The sequence below is a fragment of the Danio rerio genome, chromosome 1 (assembly GCF_052040795.2).
Source record: "Danio rerio strain M-AB ecotype USA chromosome 1, GRCz13ab, whole genome shotgun sequence".
In the NCBI taxonomy this organism is placed as follows: domain Eukaryota; kingdom Metazoa; phylum Chordata; class Actinopteri; order Cypriniformes; family Danionidae; genus Danio; species Danio rerio.
Window position 1 is genome coordinate 50,082,164 of NC_141021.1, and position 20,993 is coordinate 50,103,156.

Genomic DNA, 20,993 nt, shown 5'->3' on the forward strand with positions numbered 1-20,993 from the left:
CTTTGGAAATGTAATAGATTACAGATTACAAATTAGCCTATTTAAAATGTTATAAGTAGTGTACCTTTTTAATTACTTTATAAAAGTAACTGATTACACCTGATTACTTGTAAGTTTCTAATGGATATTTTCAACTAAATAATTTTTAAACATTTATACCAAGCAGGCGTGATCTTTCAGTAGCTCTGTTTACTGTAAGAATTTTAAAATCATTCAACGCTGGAGTTAAGATTATATTAAATTTGTTTTAAAGTACAGCTATCACAAAACCAGACCTTATAACAAAAACGTGTTTACTGTTGTTACAAAATCTAAATTTGAGTTAGTTGTGCAGGGTGATTTTTGTGGCATTTGCAATAAGACAATACATCTGAGCTATTTTTGCAATTTTCATTTTTAAATCAAAGAAATTTGAATCCAAGTCAATCATATCTTAGCGATCAATAAACTGTCAAAGAAACATATGAGGCAGAATTGTTCAGTTCAATTATTTACTGCAAATAGTATGCTCCAAACAAAAACTAATTACAATATATAACAACAAAAACTACAAATACAATAAAAGCAGGTACACATTTAAAATACTATAGTCATTTATAGTAAAGGGAAATATTTAGGAATAAGCATTATATTGTATATTTACAACTCTTCATTAATAAATTACGCTACATAATGTAGTATCATTAGTAATTATGTAATTATGAACTAATAGTAATTACTATAGTATACTTTAGCCTTTACTACAGTAGACTATATATATATATATATATATATATATATATATATATATATATATATATATATATATATATATAGCAATACTGTATGTTGTCATGTTGGCGTGAAGTGTGAGGCGGCGCTGATTAGATTGTGCCTTACTTATGGTGATAGTGACAAGATACAGAGCTCCTGTTCTCTTTCCCTTGCACTGAATTCAAAGAATTCCCTGTAATGCTGATTTAAAAGTTCATGAATGTGGAAACACATTGCTTTAGCTGTTGGCGTCATGACCGTTTGACTCCTTGTCTTGTTACTAATTAAATCCAACCTTTTGGTTGGATTAAGGACTATTTCTTTGTACAATTTGATTTAATGAACAGCCTTACTTACCAAGACATAATTTCCTTTAGTAAATAGTAGCTGGCACTGTGTTACAAAAGATTACATTAAAAAATATATATATAATAGAATGTAATATAATATAATGCAATGTAATATAATATAATATAATATAATATAATATAATATAATATAATATAATATAATATAATATAATATAATATAATATAATATAATATAATATTACAAAGTTATATGTCCAAAATAAACATACCATGGTAAGTTTATGATTTGTATAAATTTTTGGATGTACTCAACACATCTTTATAAAAAATGTATAAAAATGTAAATACATCACTCTAATTCTCTACATACATTTTCTTTTTGTTTCTGACACATTTCTTATTAAAAGCCTCCAGAAGAGCACTGGGAATAACAAACTGCACTAAAAAGCAACTACAGAAATAGTTCTTGGTAAAATACATCATTTGAAGTTTTAGTAACTATATACAGAAAGCCTTGGAATGCATAAACCAGAGACATTTGAAGTGTTTTAAATAGTTTAGTTTAAAAAACAACATGCAATTATAATTTCATCCCAGTTTATTTAAAACAGTTAAACAGGATATTCATTGAAAAACAGAATAGTGAAACATTCGGCACATTAAGATTTGCATTTAAAAGTTGTATTTATTACATGTCACTCCAACTTTCAGAAGCATGTGATTCTTCAGGAAAGAAAACATTTATGCTAAAACCTATTTATTTCTGTGTAGAAATTAGGATACATATATTTAGGATGCTTTGTAAAAAAGAAAAAAAAAAAAATATATATATATATACATACATATATATATAATATATATATATATATATATATATATATATATATATATATATATATATATATATATATATATATATATATATATATATATATATATATATATATATAATATAGTTTGCATGTTCTCCCTATATATATGTGTTATAGTTTTTTGTATATCTAAAAATATTTCAAAAATTAAATTATGAAAATTGTGCAAAAACATTCCATAATATACTATACACTCACCGGCCACTTTATTAGGTATACCAGTCCAACTGCTCATCAATGCAAATTTCTAATCAGCCAATCACATGACAGCAACTAAATGCATTTAGGGGTGTAGACAAGGTCAAGATGATCTGCTGCAGTTTAAACCGAGCATCAGAATGGGGAAGAAAGGTGATTTAAGTGACTTTGAACGTGGCATGGTTGTTAGTGCCAGATAGGCTGGTCTGAGTATTTCAGAAACTGCTGATCTACTGGGATTATTTACGCACAACCATCTCTAGAGTTTACAGAGAATGGTACGAAAAAGAAAAAATATCCAGTGAGTAGAAGTTCTGTTGGTGCAAATGCCTTGTTATGCCTCTGGTATGCCTTGATACCAGAGGTCAGAGGAGAATGGCCAGACTGGTTTGAGCTGATAGAAAGGCAACAGTGACTCAAATAACCACTTGTTACAACCGAGGTGTGCAGAAGAGAATTGCTGAACACACAACAGCAGCAGAAGACCACTCAGGGTGCCTCTCTTGTCAGCAAAGAACAGGAGACTGAGGCTACAGTTTGCACAGGCTGACCCAAAATTGGACAACAGAAGATTGTAAAAATGTTGCCTGGTCTGTTCAGTCTCGATATCTGCTGCGACATTCAGATGGTAAGGTCAGAATATGGCATTAACAACATTAAAAAATGGGTCCATCCTGCCTTGTATTAAAGGTTTAGTCTGATGGTGGTAGTTAAATGGTGTGGGGGTATTTTCTTGGCACACTTTGGGCCCATTAGTACCAACTGAGCATCATGTCAACGCCACAGCCTACCTAAGTATTGTTGCTGACCATGTCCATCCCTTTATGACCACAGTGTACCCATTTTCTGCTGGCTACTTCCAGCAGAATAGTGCCCCATGTTATAAAGCGTGAATCATCTCAGACTGTTTTTTTGAACATGGCAATATGTTCACTGTACTCAAATGGCCTTCATAGGCACCAGATCTCAATCCAATAGAGCACCTTTTGATGTGGTGCAACAGGAAATTCACATCATGGTTGAGCAGCCGACAAATCTGCAGCAACTGCGTCAAGCGATCATGTCAATATGGAACAAAATCTCTGAGGAATATTTCTAGTACCTTCTTGAACCTATGCCACAAAAGATTAAGGCAGTTCTGAAGGCAAAAGGGGGTCCAAATCGGTCCTACTGTAGTAAGGTGTACCTAATAAATTGGCCGGTCGATGTATCATCATTTTGAGGTTTCAAAGCCCTGGTCCTCATCTTAAACATATGCAAAGACAAAAAAACCTCGCATAAACACATGTATACAAATATAGTCTTATATAACTTGTAAAACACTAAAGAACTTTCATTTTTACCTCGACACTCTTTATGTCACTATTAAAGAAGAGCAGGTTAATGAGATAATCAGAGGAACCACAAAAAGAAAGACAGAAGGACAGAGAAAGAGAGAGTGTGGCTTAACCTCAGCTGAAATGCTTTCTTCTTGCGTTTCGCATAAACACAGCTTCTCTCTCTTTACTCGGCCCACTCATATGTTTCTATTTAAGGCTTGGAGAGCAGTCTACCCTGATTGGCGTTTCTCTCTCTCTCTCTCTCTCTCTCTCTCTCAACCAGATGGGAGGAGGGACAGAGTAAGAGAGAGAATTCAAGTGAAAAAAGAGAAAGGGAGGGCAGGAGAAAGAGGGAGGGAGGCCTGTTCTTGCTCTCCTGTTGAAGAAAAACTTTCTATCCCTCCACTCACGAGTCACGTCCCCTACAGTAAACAGCTCTCTTTTTTCCCTTCCTCCCCATTTCCTCCTGAAAACCTTCACTGTATTATGGAGACCCGGCATCACCAAGAGCCTACCGAGCGCTCGAGTCCCTGAAGGATCTTTACCTCGTTTTGCTTTTTTGCAATTGTCCGTTTCCCCCATTCAAATGCACGTCCAGCGAGGGCGAAGGTTCGTCTAAATGGCCTGTCTTTGCAGAGCATGCAGGAGTCTGAGTTACGCTAGGTTGCGGAGTGCGGATGGCGGTGTACCGGGGTCAAGCCACGGGTCGCTGGCAGGGCAGGGTTGGCAGGGGGAGCGCGGGACGGTGGCTGACAGCTTGTTTCTTCCCCTCGCCGGCAGGACTGGACAGCAGTGAGCCCATGGTGCTGGAGCAGTACGTGGTGGTGGCCAACTACGAGAGGCAGGAAAACTCGGAGATCAGTCTGAAGGCTGGAGAAACGGTGGACGTCATTGAGAAGAGCGAAAGCGGTGAGTCCCTTACACACACACACACAAACACAGGAGCTAATTGGCTTACCACGTGGTGTTTATTGGCGAAAGCTCGTGTATACACAAACCACAAGCATTCAGAGTCGCCTGCACACATGAATGCTTTCAGACGCTGTTCTGATGCACACACACTCAGAAATAAGGTACAAGGTCTGTCACCAGGGTGGTACCTTATCAAAAGGTACACTTTTGTACCATACAGGTGGACATTAGTACCTTTAGGGTATACTTGTGCACCTTAAAGGCTCACTTTGTACCTTTAAAGTATCACATTTGTACTTTGTAAATATTAACATGTACCTTTAAGGACTTGTAAGGAACAAAAATGTCCCCAGTGACAGATTGTGTACCTTTATATCTGAGAGTGCACTTCTTCTTTGATCTATAGCTTTTCCTTTGGTCTTTGTCCTTAAGATCCCTTGATTCTCTCTTCTGACACCCCCCCCCCCCCCCCCCCCCTCACAATGTAAATCTACTGTCTGGCTCCACCTGGAGGTGTCGTATGGCCAGTTTTGTTGGCGGTTGGTCAGACAGAACCCCCTCCTCACCTCTGGAATGGAGGCCAGATTGATGTGGAATGTCCATGAGATAGGCATGAGAAGTTTGTGGGTTGAAACATGTGCTAATGGATAAGAGTCACCATTGTGAAGATTAACAACAACAAGTTAATTTAGCCTTGAGTGTTGTTTTTTTTGCCTTTGGTTTCTGTTTTCCCAGATCAATGATCTTGCTAATGCTGTAAATGTTCAAACTATGTGCAAACCTTTTATGTTAACATATCTCGTAGCCTTGCATAGTAGAAGTTGAACATTGACTCTACTGAGGTTATGAACTTTGTTTCTTGTCACGCTTGCTGAACTCTTGAAAGTAGGATTGCTCATCCAGAGGGCTAGCAATGATAGGCTTTCAAGAACTAGCATCCTACTGTTGAAAGTGTATACAAATGTTAGTGTGAGATAATGGAAGTCATTATATTATCTTGAAATCATGAGGAAGAGGGTGGGGAGGATTAGTAGGAGTTGTCAGGAGTTATCAAGATGAGTAAATATCCAGTAACCCCATTGGAACTCACTGATAATAGAGCTTGACCTTCTGGTATCATCTATCATAACATAACCATCTGTCTAAACTAGTCTAGACTATGGCTGCATTCGAAACCAAATACTTTCATACTATACAGTACGCTAAAATCAGTATGTGAGCCGAGTCGTTTGTCCGAATTCATAGAGTTCGAAAATCAGTATGCGAGAAGAAATACCCGGATGACTTACTACTTCCGGCAAGATTCTGAAGTGCGCATTCCATGCACGCTGCGCTATCCCATGATGCCCCGCAAGAGAATTCATGAATGGGACTGAAGCAACACAACTGATACAGGTAGGTCATGTGACCATGACAAAATAGCGGATGTAGTATTCCATTCATACCTTTCACATTCATACTGTGTAGAATGTACTTTTCTAACTGCCGAGTAGTACGTTTAAATTCAAATGCAGCACCAACTGAATAGGCGGTTTCTTACGCAGCATATGTCTAAACCAATCTTAATAGGTGTTCAATATGAGACATTGATATTGGAAGTTTGTTTGCTGCTAAGTGTTTTTTTTCTTTATTTTATTTAAACATACCAGCAAATATTAGCTATACTGAATGTGAAAGATGCCCACTGTAAATAGTTTGTCATTTTTGTCAGTATGCCACATCTAGTGTAGACAGAAAACCATGCAACAGGAGTTTAAACTGATGAGGTTGACGAATTTGACGAAACTGACGAATTTCACATGACACAGAAGTGATAAATCAAAACCAAACCAATGTTTGGTAACGTCTGAATATGCACTGTAAAGGCTCCACCTTCTTTTGTAGCAGTTCATTTACATTTATCAACACAGGCTCATTGTGAAAACGTATTCCCATATACATTTCTGGAGAGCACGAATTATGTAGCCAGAGCAACGTATGGCTGCATTTCGTCTTTAAAACGAACGATACAGGGCGGTATGGAACCATAAACAGCTTCTGTTTCTTTTCACGCTACCGGCTGACCACTTACCTCGGTGTAGATGGCTATTCTGCTGTTACCAGTTTGCCCAGTGGCTCGCCTTACGCATAAGTGGACTTGAGACGCAGAGAGGAGTTGACCACAACAATGTGGTTTGAGTCCAGTGAGAACGGTTCCAGAAAGCAGGCAAAACAAAAACAAAAGACAAAACATTAAATAAACTAGTAAATAACAGAGAAAGAATGTGGTAAAATCTGAAAATGTGGTAAAAATCAGGCTAAGGCTTTTCCTTTCTGGATTGCTTTTGAAAACACTGTCTGTTGGGTTTAGAAAAGGCGGTGGGCGGTGTAATGTTTGTGTTTAACTCTAAGCCAATGATGTTATATAAGCAGGACATTCCATGTTCCTATTGGCTAGAATGAGTGTCAGTCAAGTTCCTCAAGGAAATGATAGAGAGAATAGGAAACAAGGGAACGCATGCGATGCTGTAAGAAAGCGCTAAGAAAGCGCTATGTTCTGAGTTAAGTTGATATTAAAAAAAACATACGTTGTTACAGCCAGCCTGTGAGTGGTCTAATATTCAACTGACACAACATGGTGTCAGAATAAACGGATGACAAACGAAGATGGATTCAGCAGGAGTCCCGATGCCGATTATGAACTGGGAGGCTAATAACCTGCCCGAGTCATGGCGCAAGTTTCAACAGCAAGCAGAGCTAATGTTCAGCGGACCCCTAAAAAATAAGGGTGAGGATGAAAAATGCAGTTATCTTCTCCTGTGAGTGGTCTAATATTCAACTTACACAACAGGCGGATTAATATGTGCTTTTGAAAACACTATCTATTAGGTTTAGGGAAGGCTGTGGGCGGGTTAATCAATGCTTTTGAAAACAATATCGGTTGGGTTTAGGGAAGGCTGTGGGTGGGTTAATCAATGCTTTTGAAAACACTATCAGTCGGGTTTAGGGAAAGGGGATTTGGCGGGAATCAGTCAGTCAGTCAGTCAGTCAGTCAGTCAGTCAGTCAGTTGTCAGCGACCTTTGGTGGATTCAGGCAAGAACAACAGGGATGAATGGCACTTGCGAGAGAAATTTGAGATCTGCAAAAGCGTACACAGCAGCCTCTGGTGGATTTGCGAAAAAACAGACTGCAAAAACGTACCTCCTGGGAGGTATTTCGTGTTCTCCAGAAATGTATACATGGGTACATATCAATAATGATCCTGGATTGGCATTTAAAGAGACACACATAGAAACAGCATGTCTTGCTTCCACTTAAAATAGCCCATCTACAAAAATAGTTTACTAAAATCTGTGGAGCATTTTTAGCTGACATTTATAGAAACATTATGGGGGCACTTATATTTTGTCTTGTAAAAAGAGCATAATAGCTCCTCTTTAATAATAACAAAAGAGATTCTTCCTCAGGATGTGGATGTCCTTGAGTAAAAAACTCTTGGCTTCCTTGGCCACAGTTAAACTCCAGCTGTTTTACAGTGCAGGCAAAGCATGACAACTTTGCTTGAGTCGAGAAAAGATGTACCACGCAAGGCCACAGGATTAATGAGTTGGAAACAGAAGCAGAGAGAGTCTAAATGAGAGAAACGAACAGAATATAAACACAGAATCATCTGCAAGAATGCATGTTTGAGCTGTTGAGAGTCAAATGGTGACTGAATTGTTATTTTTAAAAGGATAGTTCACCCAAATTGAACATTTACTCAAGTTGTTCTAAACCTTTATGAATTTATTTCTTCTGTTGAGAACAAAACAAAATTTTCTGAAGAATGTTGGGAGAAAACAGCCATTGTAGGAACAAAAAATACCATTGAAGTCAATTGACATTCGTTAGTATATCTTCCTTTGTGTTCAACAGAAGAGACACTCAACCAGCTTTGAAACAAGCGGATGGTGAGTAAATGATAGTGAAATGTTTATTTTGGGGTGAACTATCCCTTTAAGTGAACCGTCGCTTTAAATCTGCAGCCTATAAGCCAACTCCTGGAGTGAACTGTCTGTCCTTCGTTGACTCCAGAATTCATCAGATGTTCAAAGCGTTTATTGAAACTGAAGATGTGCAGCATCAGCTTGATATCTTGACACAAGTTGCCCTTCCTCCAACATCCAATCTCTTAAACAGATTTCCATATTTTGTACTATAGTATTAAATGACAATTCAAGTGCCGTTCAGAGTGTATTTTTTACCATTGGATATCATTCAAACCAACTTTTTAATGTGGCAAAGCTGCCTTTATAAGAAGTGATTGGCAGAAATAGGGCTGCTCTGGCTTCCCTCTCTAGGTCATGGAGAGGAAACGATGGAAAAATCCCCCTTGTCCTTAGTTTCATTACAGGCTAATGGATCCAGCAGAGTCTTACAGAGCGTTTACAGTGTCACGAATCCCAAACCAATACTAGCAGAAAGCGTTCAAAAGTTTTTGTTGCATGTCTGTAATATAGATAGCACAGTCAAGAGTTTATAAATCAGCCTGCTGTTTTTTTAGCATTATTTTAGGCAACTCTTCCATATAACAAAATAAATACAAGAATTATTAGTGGAACTGGTCGGAGGTCAGTAGCATTTGATTCCAGTGAGGGTAAACCTGACATGGCAATCTTCTGACATGTTGTCGGATATCTGCTTCAGATGCTGCTGTTGGTCCACGAGTTGTTTTGTTTCTTCCATTTTTGATTATATAGTTTAAGTTACTGTAAATACACTTTTAGGCTCTAAAACACAGATTAGCCGTCCATCAAATTATTTTTGTTTTCAGTGAACTGTATTTCTACCTTTATTATTAAGCAGATACTAACAGTACACTACCTGACAAAAGGCTTGTCCTTAATCCCAGTAGTAAGAGCAACAAATAAGAACTTGACTTTTAGTTGATCAATTGGAAAAGTGACAGAAGGTGTCAAAAAAGAAGAGCAGAAGGAATTCAATTTAGCGCAGGTTTAAAATGTGAGTATGTTGACATAGAGCATCTACAACAACTGTCATCTGCTGTTAAAGAAACTTTTTTTTTTAGTTTTGCTTCGATGTAATGAATTCTGTGAACAACTCCGAACTGAACAAGGTTCAAACGAGCACAAATACAGCTAGAAGTGCGCTGTATTTCTGTCCAAAATACTGTCTAAAAAGAGCAATGCTTAGATCTGGAATTTTAAACATATGATTGGGGATTATTCTAAAGAAACGTTCATTATTTCATATTCCACTCTTCTTCAACGCGCTGCAGTAGACTATGCCCTACTATGAAAATTGCTCTGTGCCATCAATATTATGAGGTTTCCTCCCATCCTCTGGCTTCTCTCTCCCCTGGGTCCATTCGTTCAGCCGGTCACCCCCACTTACTGAAACTGAATCAATAGAGAGCTGCTCATGGTCCCAGGTAGGCTGGTTTGTCTTGGCCTCCCTCCCGTTAGAGATCAGGTCTGTAGAGACTTAGCTGATCATGAACCAAAGGGCTTCGCATGGTTCTACAATTTTTAGGGGTCAGTATTGTTTAATCAAATAAGGTCACTGAAATGATATTGTTGATATTAAGAAGGCCTGCCTCCAACCAGTGCTGATATACAGCCATATCGCACTGATACGAGGGTACCTAAATACATTGATGACGTGGTAAGAGAAGACGTTAATAACAATAACAGCCGTCGTAACCATATATGGTTCACCCCTGCCTAGATCATGTGTCCTGGATTGTGTGTCCTGAAACATGTGTGGGTCTACGGGCCAGCAGCTGGATATTATTGTGTTTATGGGCATTTGAGTAGTTGTCAAGTGATGTGTGTTTGACCAAAAAGCTATTGTTTTCAAGTGTAGTTATTTTATTTAAAAATACAGATGTCAAGCTTTATGTGGACATATTTCTTATTAAATATATAAGAAGTATTCACTGAGATTCCAGTGTGGTTGTTGGCCACAAAAAGCACACGTCTGGTCCGAACTTCTCCTCTGTAGAAACATCAGTCTATATCGATCAGTGATTGGCTCTTGTAGTAGTAGGCGGAGCTTCATTCGCTATAATGACCATTAGACTTTTTTCCCATTCAAATCTTTACAAGTGACACGTCTTGTGAATTCTATAGTGTTTGGTTGTACCCATGTAAGCAGATTACAACTAAAATCGTAGTCCCATTCCCACTCACATATAACGGGCCTGTATTGAGTGCTTCCATAAGAGTGAAATCTGAAAATACTAGAGATGTATTTGAACTCACGCCAGGTGGGAATGCGCTTCGGCTGACCTTGTGATGGGAAACTAAAATCTCATGTTAATTGATTCATGTTGTTTATTCTTCAAGATCATTTTCTCACTGTTTACTTTTCTCAACATTTCATGCCAGCTTCCTGAAATAACATCGCTCTCAATTCTATGAACCAGTCTAGGAAAACAAGTCCAGGAAAGAACTAACATGTTTATGCTGATCTAAGACCAGCTGTTCCTGAACAAATCACAACCGCTGGAGCTCTCCAATTGAAAACCGCAACAGTGATCTCAGATCATTGTGAAGGAGCGGACGACATCATCAGCCTTTGAAGTTCAGACCAAAGAAAGCCCCCTCCGCCGCCTCGGCTTTGTCAGATTACACAGACCCTTTTTGGTCCCGAGCCCAAAACCTGATACTCACAGCTTTTCAGGAAAGAACTTGAGTGTGACCGAATGTAGGCCAGACGCTCCACTGGCCTGGATTTTGGGGAACGTCAGCTGAAATATCCTTTCAGTTGCTTTCAGCTCTGATAGATTAGTAATGTTTGATTGTAGGCAGTTATGTGGATAGATAAGTTGCTGGTTGAAATGAGTCTGCCAGAAATCGCGTTTGCCATACCAAACGCATGTCAAAGGAAGGCATGTTGTTATTGCTGAATGAAAGAGGGATTTTCTGCTCCAAAACTGAGTAGTGCCTTTCCTAAACATAGTGTAAGTGAGCGATTGAAACACTCTGCGCTACTCTTGGGAAGCTTGGGTTCAGTGAGATATTTTAAAGGGATTGTGAACCCACAGATATTTGCAATTCATTTACTCGTCATCTGACTGACTAAGATTTAAGTTTGGCTAGAGGAGAATTGGTGGTGCCCAACTGAGCTGGGTTTTTCCGACATGGATGTTTTTGCAAATTGTAGTTGCTTCTGTTTGTATTTATTTCTGTTTGCTGCTTCAGCTCTAAAATAAGAAAGTGAAAGGCATGTGTAATTTTGCCTGTCTGATTTTTTTTCTCTTTCTTCTTCTGGCTGGTTTGGATGGAGGGAATGTGTGGTGAAAACTTCAGCTTTGAAGTGCAGGCCAAACATCTGCCGTCTTTCACTTTCCTCTTTGTCTTTTTCTGTTCAGCCTCTCTTCGCGTCTGGCTTTCTCTTTTCTCTCATTCATTTCAGCTTAATTGCTATATATTTAGACGGTTGAAGCTGTTTGGCGCATGAGCTTAAATTAGTAGGATGAGACCGAATATTCCCGCTTCAGGAGATGAAATGGGTGAACCTAGAGTATTGATTGATTAATATGAGTGTTGGGGATGTTGGAGGTTAGGGATGTGACTGTGAGCTTTATGATGTCATCGTTATCAGGCCTTTAGTGCTTAAAATAACTTTCAAAGTGTTATATGCTGCATGCTGTCTTTGCTAAAAGACTTTCAGATGAAATCAAAACCAGCTTAGTGTGTAAAAAGTTGCACTGAACTGGACTGAACAGCTGCAGGAAAACACTACATGAGCCCAATAGGACAAAAACAGACTGAAAGGAGAATAAATTAACTTAAATTGAATCTATCCAACCATTCATTCATCCACCCAACCATCTATCCATTCACCCACCAATTCATCCATCCATCCATTCATCCATCTTTCCCTACACCCAACATAACCATCCATCCCTTCATCTATCTCTACACGCCCCATCCATCCATCCATCCAACCATACACCCACCCAACTATCCATCAATCCATACACAAACCAACCCACCCATCCATAAAGCCATTCATCCATACACCCACCCCCACTCATCCATCCATCCATACACCCACCCCCACTCATCCATCCATCCATACACCCACACATCTATTCATCCATCCACCCACCCACTTACCCATCTATTCATCCATCCATCCATCCATCCATACAACCACCGACCCACCCATCCATCAATCCGTTCAATCATCCATCCATCCACCCACCCACCCATCTATCCATACAACCACAGTCTATCCATCCATACATTCATTCATTCATCCATCCACCCACCATCCCACCAACCCACCTATTCACCGACCCACCTATCCATCCATTCATAAATATATTCTTCCGTCCATCCAGACAGCCTCCCACCCATTTATCCATCCATCCATACACAAACTAACCCACCCATAAATATATTTATCCATCCATTTATGCACCCACAAATTCATTCATCCATCCATCCATACATACACAAACCAACCATCAATCCATCTTTCCATGCACCCATACACCCACCCATCCATCCATCTACCCACCAAGCCATTCATCCATATACCCACCAACCCATCCATCCATCCATAAATCCATTCATCCACCCATTCATCCATCCATCCATACACCCACCCACCTATTCATCCATCCATCCATCCATCCATCCATCCATCCACCCATCCATCTATCCATTCATACACCCACCCATCCATCCATCCATCCATCCATCCATCCATCCACCCATCCATACATTCATCCATACACCCACCCATTCACTTACTCATCCATCCATCCTTACACCCTTCCATCCATCCACAATCCCACTCACCCATCCATCCATCCTTTCTTCTTGGATTTCTCTTTCACCCTTAGTGGCAGCAAAGAAAATTACGCACATAACTTTATGTAAGGTATGTGTTTTCTGAAGACAATATAAGCAGTGCTTGCCATACCAAACCTTTAGAGTGGGTAGTTGCACGATGGCACAAAAATCTGAATCTTATCTAACCACACACACACACACACACAAAACCTCACTCGACCTACTGCCCTACCATGTGTATATGAGAAGTCAATGGCACACACATGCAGCTGTCAGCAGAAACGTTTCTCAGAAGCCGATACGCAGTCCAAGATTTATTAGTCTGTTTTGCAGTAACACCATCTTTCTCAGAACGGCCCAGATCTTTCTCTTTGAAGAGCAAGCCCACCTGTATCTCAGCTTCTGTTGTCTGTTTTTGTGTAAAAAAGATCGTAACGTTCTGAACCGCTGAGGAATTCAGAGGAGTACATCATTTCTGTATCAAAGATAGACTCCTGTTGTCTGTCTTGAGCTCTGCTTGTCTCTTGTTTGGTGAAATAACTTGTTTTTGCTCTGTCAAGCAAGAGCTTAGCTTTGAAACTTGGCAGGCATAAAGAGTAATATCAATCTGAGCTTTTAAAGGAAGACTTCACTTTTTTTTACCAGTCACCTAAAGTTAAACAGTAGAGTTTCACCATTTTTAAATCCATTTAGCCAATCTTTGGATCTGGCAGAAGCACTTTTAGCTTATCACAAATTATTGAATTGGATTAGACCATTACAAACTCGCTCAACAAAGAAAAAGGAGTTTAAATATTTTTTTTCTATTTAATGCTTGAATCTTTTGTATTTGCATCTTGTACTAAGGCTGATGAAAAATCAAAACAGGCTGATACGGCAAGGTACTATATACTCGCTTTTAATTTTTCGAGGGAAATGCTAATGGTCTAATCCGATAAAATGAATTATGCTACGCTAATCTAAAATTGGCTAAATGGACTCAAAAGTGTTAAAACTTACTCGTTTAACTGTAGGTGGGCCTACTTTTTTTTAAATGGAGTGTTCCTTCAGGTCATTCAGCTGACCTCAAATCAGAGGATCTGATTTGGATTATATAATTTTCTAGCTGTTCATTTTCATTATTGGCGATCAAGTATTTAAACTGTTCTGTGTTTAAAAAATTGTCTGATTTGTTTGTTGTTGAATAGTAAGGATGGGAACATTGATACTGCAGTTTTCATATTGTTACTTACAAGCTATTTGTTTGGTGTTAAGAACCTTAAAAATATCATTCATTCATTTTCTTTTCAGTGTCTTTGTTAATTTGGGGTCGCCATGGCGAAATGAACTGCCAACTTATCCAGCAAATGTTATTACGGAGTGGATGCCTTTCCAGCTGCAACCCATCACTGGGAAACATCCAAACACTCTAATTCACACACATGAACTCACACACTATGAAAACACACATTCACACACTATGAAAAATTTTAGCTTACCTAATTCACCTAACCGCATGTCTTCGGACTTGTGTGGGGAAACTGGAGCACCCGGATGGAAACCCACTTGAACACGGCGAGAACATGCAACATGCAAACACCGCAACACCCTTAAAAATATCAGTAATGACATTTTATTAATACAAAATAGGAATTTACTTGCAGTTTTGATTTTCTAGACATTCTAAGTAGTTCAAAATACACTGAAAGTTGAAGTTGGCCTGAAAAATAAAATAAAATAAAATAAAAAAAATTGGAAAAAAAAAATTGCAAATACTTAAAAAAAAATGTTTTCAATATTTCTAATAAAAACTGTATTTAAGAAAAATAAAGAAGCTACAAATGATCATTTAAATAAAAATATCACATAACTAAAAAAGTATCAACATCATATTTAAAATTTGGTGTCACCTATACCTATTGCATACTGACATCTATTCGTGCAGATGCAACATGACAGAAATCTGTACTGTCAATTTTTATTAATGTTGAATGAGAACTGTCAATTCACAAATGCTAGATTGTCTCATTGTTTTTTTTTAGATGCAGCCCATGTGGGTTATTTTTATGTTGTCAATTTTGTTGTCCTGGAAATATACTGACACCTACTAGTCTGGATGAAACATAGATTACCATATATATATATATATATATATATATATATATATATATATATATATATATATATATATATATATATATATTATTATTTAGTATATTAATTATTAAATATATTATTTAGTATATGTATATTAAACTGTAATCAGATTATTCTGAAAATTGCCAATACCAAGGTGTTTACCAAAATAAAGTAAGTAGTGTTTAATTGGTCATGGCTACTTCCATAAGAGGACCCACCGCATGTATAAAAAACTGATTTAATTAGGCTACAAATAAGGCCAGTCTTCATCTTATGTTTAAGTACATCAATTTAACTGCTGAAAAGATGTTGTGAGGACTGTGATGAAACATACCTATAGCATTCACACAAGTAGATCAACAGATGCCAGGCGATTCCAATGAAAAGCATCTTTGTGATGGTGAAATTGCACCATTTTGCATTTGGATTGAATTGGCCCTCTGTGCTTGCCATAGACGGTTCCTGGTGTGCATAAACAGGGAGAAAGTATCTCAGTCAATGGGGTTCAGTCAGGCAGGGTGGTCACAACTTGCTCTCAGCTCTTTTACAAAACTATTAACAAATTCATACCGCTTGTGTGTGTGTGTGTGTGTGTGTAAGGATGTGCTGTGTCAGGGTGATATACAGTATATTTCAGTGAGGTCTGTTTGAATCTTACTGTGTTGTCTGTATGTAAGCAGTATTCTGATCTGTTGGCACTATTTGAGGTTTAAATGTACATTAGAGGTCAAAAGTTTGAGTCATTAAGATTTGAAATAAATCTCTTTTGCTGGTCAAGGCTTATGTAGGCAGGCATAATATGCAGTAAGTGTCTATTCTAATTATTGGTGTCAGTTCACTTTTGTAAAAAATAATATATTAAAATTATATAAATTATATTCATCAGACCAGACAGGCACAGCACGTCAACATGACGGGGGGATGTTGCTTTGTGTCTGAAATTAAAATTGAGTTGACGTCAAAACCCAATGTCAGGCCGAAGTCAATGTCCAACATGCAACCTAAAATCAACTAAATATCAGCATATAATGGTGTTACAGCTTGACATTGTGTGAACGTCACTACTATGACGTCTATCAGATGTTACATTTTTGTTTCCATACCTGATGAATAGATGTCAGTATTTGACGTCAATATGACGTTGCTTTAACATGTTGACTCCACGTTGTATTTTGGTCATTCTCCAACACAACCTACAATCAACCAAATATCAACGTCTAATGATGTTACAGCTTGCCGTTGTGTGGCCGTTACCACTGTGACGTCTATCAGATGTTAGATTTTGGTTGCCATACCTGACAAATGAATGTCAGCAGTTGACTTCAATATGACGTTGGTTTAAGATGTTGGCTCAACGCTGGATTTTGGTAACTTTCTAATGCAACCTAATATCAACAAAAGAACATCATTTGATGGCGTTATTGGACGTCCAAAAATAAGATTGCCCTTAGACGCTGGCTAGACGTTGAATTTTGGTCACCTGACGTCACAACCTAAATCTAACCTAATATTAATGTCTTATGACATTGTGGTTGCTGGGTAACACCTTTACTGTCACAAGTTGAATCATATTATTTTAACGTTAATTTATTAGTTTAATGTTACTTTATAATTGCATTATATTACCTATATTTTCAAGTTAGAACTCAAAATGTGGGCTCAGTGGTTAGCACTATCACCTTACAGCAAGAAGGTCGCTGGTTCGAGCCTCCATTGGATCAGCTGGCATTTCTATGTGGAGTTTGCATGTTGCCATGGGTTTCCTCTAGGTGCTCTGGTTTTCCCCCTTGTCCAAAGACATGCGCGATGTGTATTTGCTAAACTAAATTGGCCGTAGCGTATTTGTTTGAATGCAAGAGTGTATGGATGTTTCCCTGTACTGGGTTGCAGCTGGAAGGGCATTTGCTGTGTAAAACAGAGGATAAGTTGGCGGTTCATTTCGCTGTGGCAACCCTTGATGAATAAAGGGACTAAGACGAAGGAAAATGATTGAATGAATAAACTCTAAATGTGTGGTGAGAGTTAAAGGGTTAAATTTCCTTTTAATTGACATTTTAAAGCCAGTGTTACTTAATATTTCCTAAGTTGAACTCTTTATCCTGTGCTCTCAAGACCACATAAACATGGTCTGGGTCTCAAAACTTGAAGATGTGGTCTGGATATGGGTCTTGGTCTATGGTTTCAGACAAGACTACAGTCTATTTCCAACATACTGAAGATGAAACTAATGTCGGCTCAGCATCTTCACTATCGCATAGCAGTTTTAAGAATTCCAAGACTGCAAAGTATTGTTTAAAATGAAAGCTAGAGTAAATTGCAAATTGAAAGTTGATGAACTGAGTATGGGCTTCAGCTTTGGTTTTACAGAGTCTAGTAGTGCCAAAGAACAGTATTTTTCTCTTTTATTACATATATTTAAATGTAAAGTTGTCTTTTCAGCATCATTACTCCAGTCTTTAGTGTCACACGATTCTTCAGAAATCACTTCAATATGCTTATTCGGTGCTCAAAATGTGCATGTCATAATATTGTTGTCGCTGTCACTTTTGCTCAGTTTAATCCATCCAGAAGAAAAATAATGAAAGAAATAAAGGACAATCAAACTGACCGCAAGCTTTTGAATGATATTTTACATACATAAGTGTTTTTACACACGTGTAACATATTCTAAAGCATACAGTACTGACATCATTATTGGCACAAGCTGGTTCAGAACATTTGCGGTTAATCAAAAGACTTGCTTCTGTATGGTTATGATGTCATTATGAGCTGATTTATAGCTGACTGATGACATCACACTGTTATGATCAGCTTCCCAGCAATACTCTGTTGCCTTGGCAACAGGCTCACTCAGATGAATCTGTTTTTCAGACGACTTTGAGTTTTCACCCACTGGTGTTCACATAAGTTAGATTTACATTTTAGTAGTGAACTACATATAGGTTTAAGCTCAGTGATTGTGTTTTAAATGGATCCTTCTTTTTTATCCTTCTTGTTTGAGAGTTTGTTTTGAAATCTGAGAGACATCTTTGAGTTACTGTGCAAATGTGGGGGTGGGGGGGATAACCCACTATAATCCATGTTTCAAAAACAAGTCATTATGTGACATTTAATGATTTCAACACAGCACAAAGGAGCTGAAAGACATCAATTTTAACGATGAGGTTATTTTGGCCAAAAACGCACAAGCATTGCACAATGTTGAACATGTCAAACCTTCCTTATGTTTGCCTGTGCATACAAACACTTATCAGGTCCATACGCTTTGATATTTATATTACTGTGAGGTCTAATTGATCCCAAATGTTACACAGGAAGTCCGTTGGATTAATAAACATGGCCTGAAGCTAAATAACACCAGAGAGAGTGTGTTTGTAAGCACGGCTGAAGCCAAAACATTGCAAACTCCCATCAGATTAGCGGAAACCAAATGTTTGCGTATTAGAATTCATTCGCAATGCATGGATGTTTCTTAGTCTTCAATCTGTAAACAAAGTGACTATTCATCCAGGTGTTCAAATATACATGTTGTTTCCTATCTGTAGGCTGGTGGTTTGTCAGTACAGCTGAAGAACAGGGCTGGGTTCCTGCCACCTACTTGGACTCTCAGAGCGGCACCAGAGATGATCTGGACCTTGGAACATCTAGATCTGGAGAAGGTAGGACGCACTGAATAAATGGATCTGTCACATTTATTGATCGATCACCATCCGTGACCAAAATATGGATTTCATCATTTAAGATAAACTTTGTATACCAAATATTTAGCTTGTTTGAGAGAGAAGGGGAAGACTAGGGACTTTGAGAGATCTCAGATTGAAGAAGGATAGAAAAATGGGTTCTCATTCATGAAATGTTGCCATCCTTTATTGTCGAGTATCGTTATGGCGATAATAGTCAACAAAATATATATCACAGACGTGTGATAAATCCAGCCTGATCTCACGAGAAAATGTAAGTATTTTATGTTTTGCCAGTTTAGTGGCTAATTCGTACGAATTGTACGATTTTAAAAAGGAGGTGGCACCGAACCCCACTCCGAAACCAAACCGTCATTAGGGGATGAGCAAGTCGTACTAAATTGTACGAATTAGATTGTACAAATTCATACGAATTAGCCACTAAATCAAAAAGTTACGAATTGCCTTGAGATTGTGTTGGATAAATCACATTTATTTTATGCATTGGTTTATTCCCACCCTCCAAAATGTTGCTGTTCTGCTATTGGCTAGAGCGACCCAAAGGTGAACCCAGAGCTGAAAATATAGTGGAGGAAATAAGTATTGAACATGCCATGTTTTTTTCATCGGAATAACATTTCTAAAGGAGATGCTGACTTGGAATTGAACCAAATTTTGGTAAAAACTCAAACAAAACAAACATAAAAATGAAACAAAACAAACAAAATCTGAAAATTTTGTTATGAGTAATAACAATTAAATGACACAAGGAGAAAGTGCTGAACTACTGAAAAGGATTCAATAATATAAGACTTTTTCTGATGATGGCAGCTTAAAGACGCCTCTCATATGTAGATTGAAGTCACATGAATTGCTCAGGTGTGATTTATTTCACCTACTTCAACAAAATGTAAAAAAAAAAATTTGATGGTTCTGTGGTTTATTTATTAAAACTGATCTTTAATTTGTATTCTCTATTGGATTCAAGTCAGGTGATTGGCTGGGCCATTCCACAGCATGATTTATTTATTCTCTAAAAGCATTTGAAAGCTTCCTTGGCTGTGTTGGGATCATTGTCTTGCTGAAATGTCCACCCTGGTTTCATCTTCATCATCCTGCTAATGTAGATGTTGGACTGAAACAGCTAATATTTATTTACAATGATGAAGGGCAAAAGGTTGCTGAAGAACTACTGAGAGATTTTAGCTTCTGTCTGGGCTTTCTACCCTTTCCAATATTCACGTGTTCAATACTTCATTCCATTTTATTACAGTGTCAACGACAGCTTTAAAAATAAGTTTTCTGAGGAAAATGGTGACATGTTCAATACTTATTTCCCTACTGCAAATACTTCGAGAAGAGAGGAAAATGACAACACCCAATAATATTAACTTTTAGGGCAATACAAATAGATTGCTGAAAATCAATCAATGAGTCAATAAATAAGCAAAGGATTTGGACGTCCTATCCGTCAGTTGCTGAATGGATTTTGAAATGTTGATTGGATGTGGGTCTTTCTCACAATGTAGACTTTTAGTTGATTATGAGTTAGATTTTTAAGTGATATTATTTTTGTGCTGGTTAAAAGAAATAAGCATATATAAGTCATACACAAATAATTCACAATACGCATTTACAAAATTAACATGCGACTGATGTTCCAGTTTTCTTCATTGTGAAAGCTTGAAACTGTATTTTTACAAACTAGATATCTGGAGTCTAGGAGTACACAACAACAAAAATGAAATTTGAAAATACGTCTATACAAATCTGCTATAAAAACAGTGGTCTTAAATGTCAGATGTGCTAATTTTAATGGCATGTAATATTCAGCTTAATTAAACAACAACAAAAATGAAATTTGAAAATACGTCTATACAAATCTGCTATAAAAACAGTGGTCTTAAATGTCAGATGTGCTCATTTTAATGGCATGTAATATTCAGCTTAATTAAATTACAATTGCCAATAATTCAAACTAACACAATTGAAAATTAGGTTGTTTTGTCATATTTTAAGCTCCATACTCCTGAATGTACA

The 20,993-nt window shown here is 37.7% G+C and overlaps 1 protein-coding gene and 1 long non-coding RNA gene across 15 annotated transcripts in view; one reads left to right on the plus strand and one right to left on the minus strand.

Annotated features, from left to right (window-relative positions):
- The window catches only part of sh3pxd2aa (SH3 and PX domains 2Aa), a 168,043-nt gene that overhangs the window by 126,832 nt on the left and 20,218 nt on the right, over positions 1-20,993 (plus strand). For all 13 annotated transcript variants that reach the window (XM_087236051.1, XM_087236055.1, XM_087236048.1 and 10 more), the window contains 2 exons: positions 4,234-4,362; positions 18,819-18,932. In XM_087236051.1, coding sequence (XP_087092177.1) covers positions 4,234-4,362; positions 18,819-18,932 — 243 coding nt within the window. The remainder of the gene's footprint in view (positions 1-4,233; positions 4,363-18,818; positions 18,933-20,993) is intronic.
- Positions 1-20,993, minus strand: part of LOC141386350 (uncharacterized) — an 80,865-nt gene that overhangs the window by 31,841 nt on the left and 28,031 nt on the right. Inside the window, exons 4-5 of one of the 2 annotated variants that reach the window (XR_015476988.1) lie at positions 15,608-15,735; positions 14,634-14,743 (exon numbers count right to left, since the gene is read on the minus strand). This is a non-coding gene — a long non-coding RNA (uncharacterized LOC141386350). Of the gene's footprint in view, positions 1-13,182; positions 14,744-15,607; positions 15,736-20,993 lie in introns of those variants that run through there. The other variant, XR_015476987.1, reaches the window with a different exon arrangement.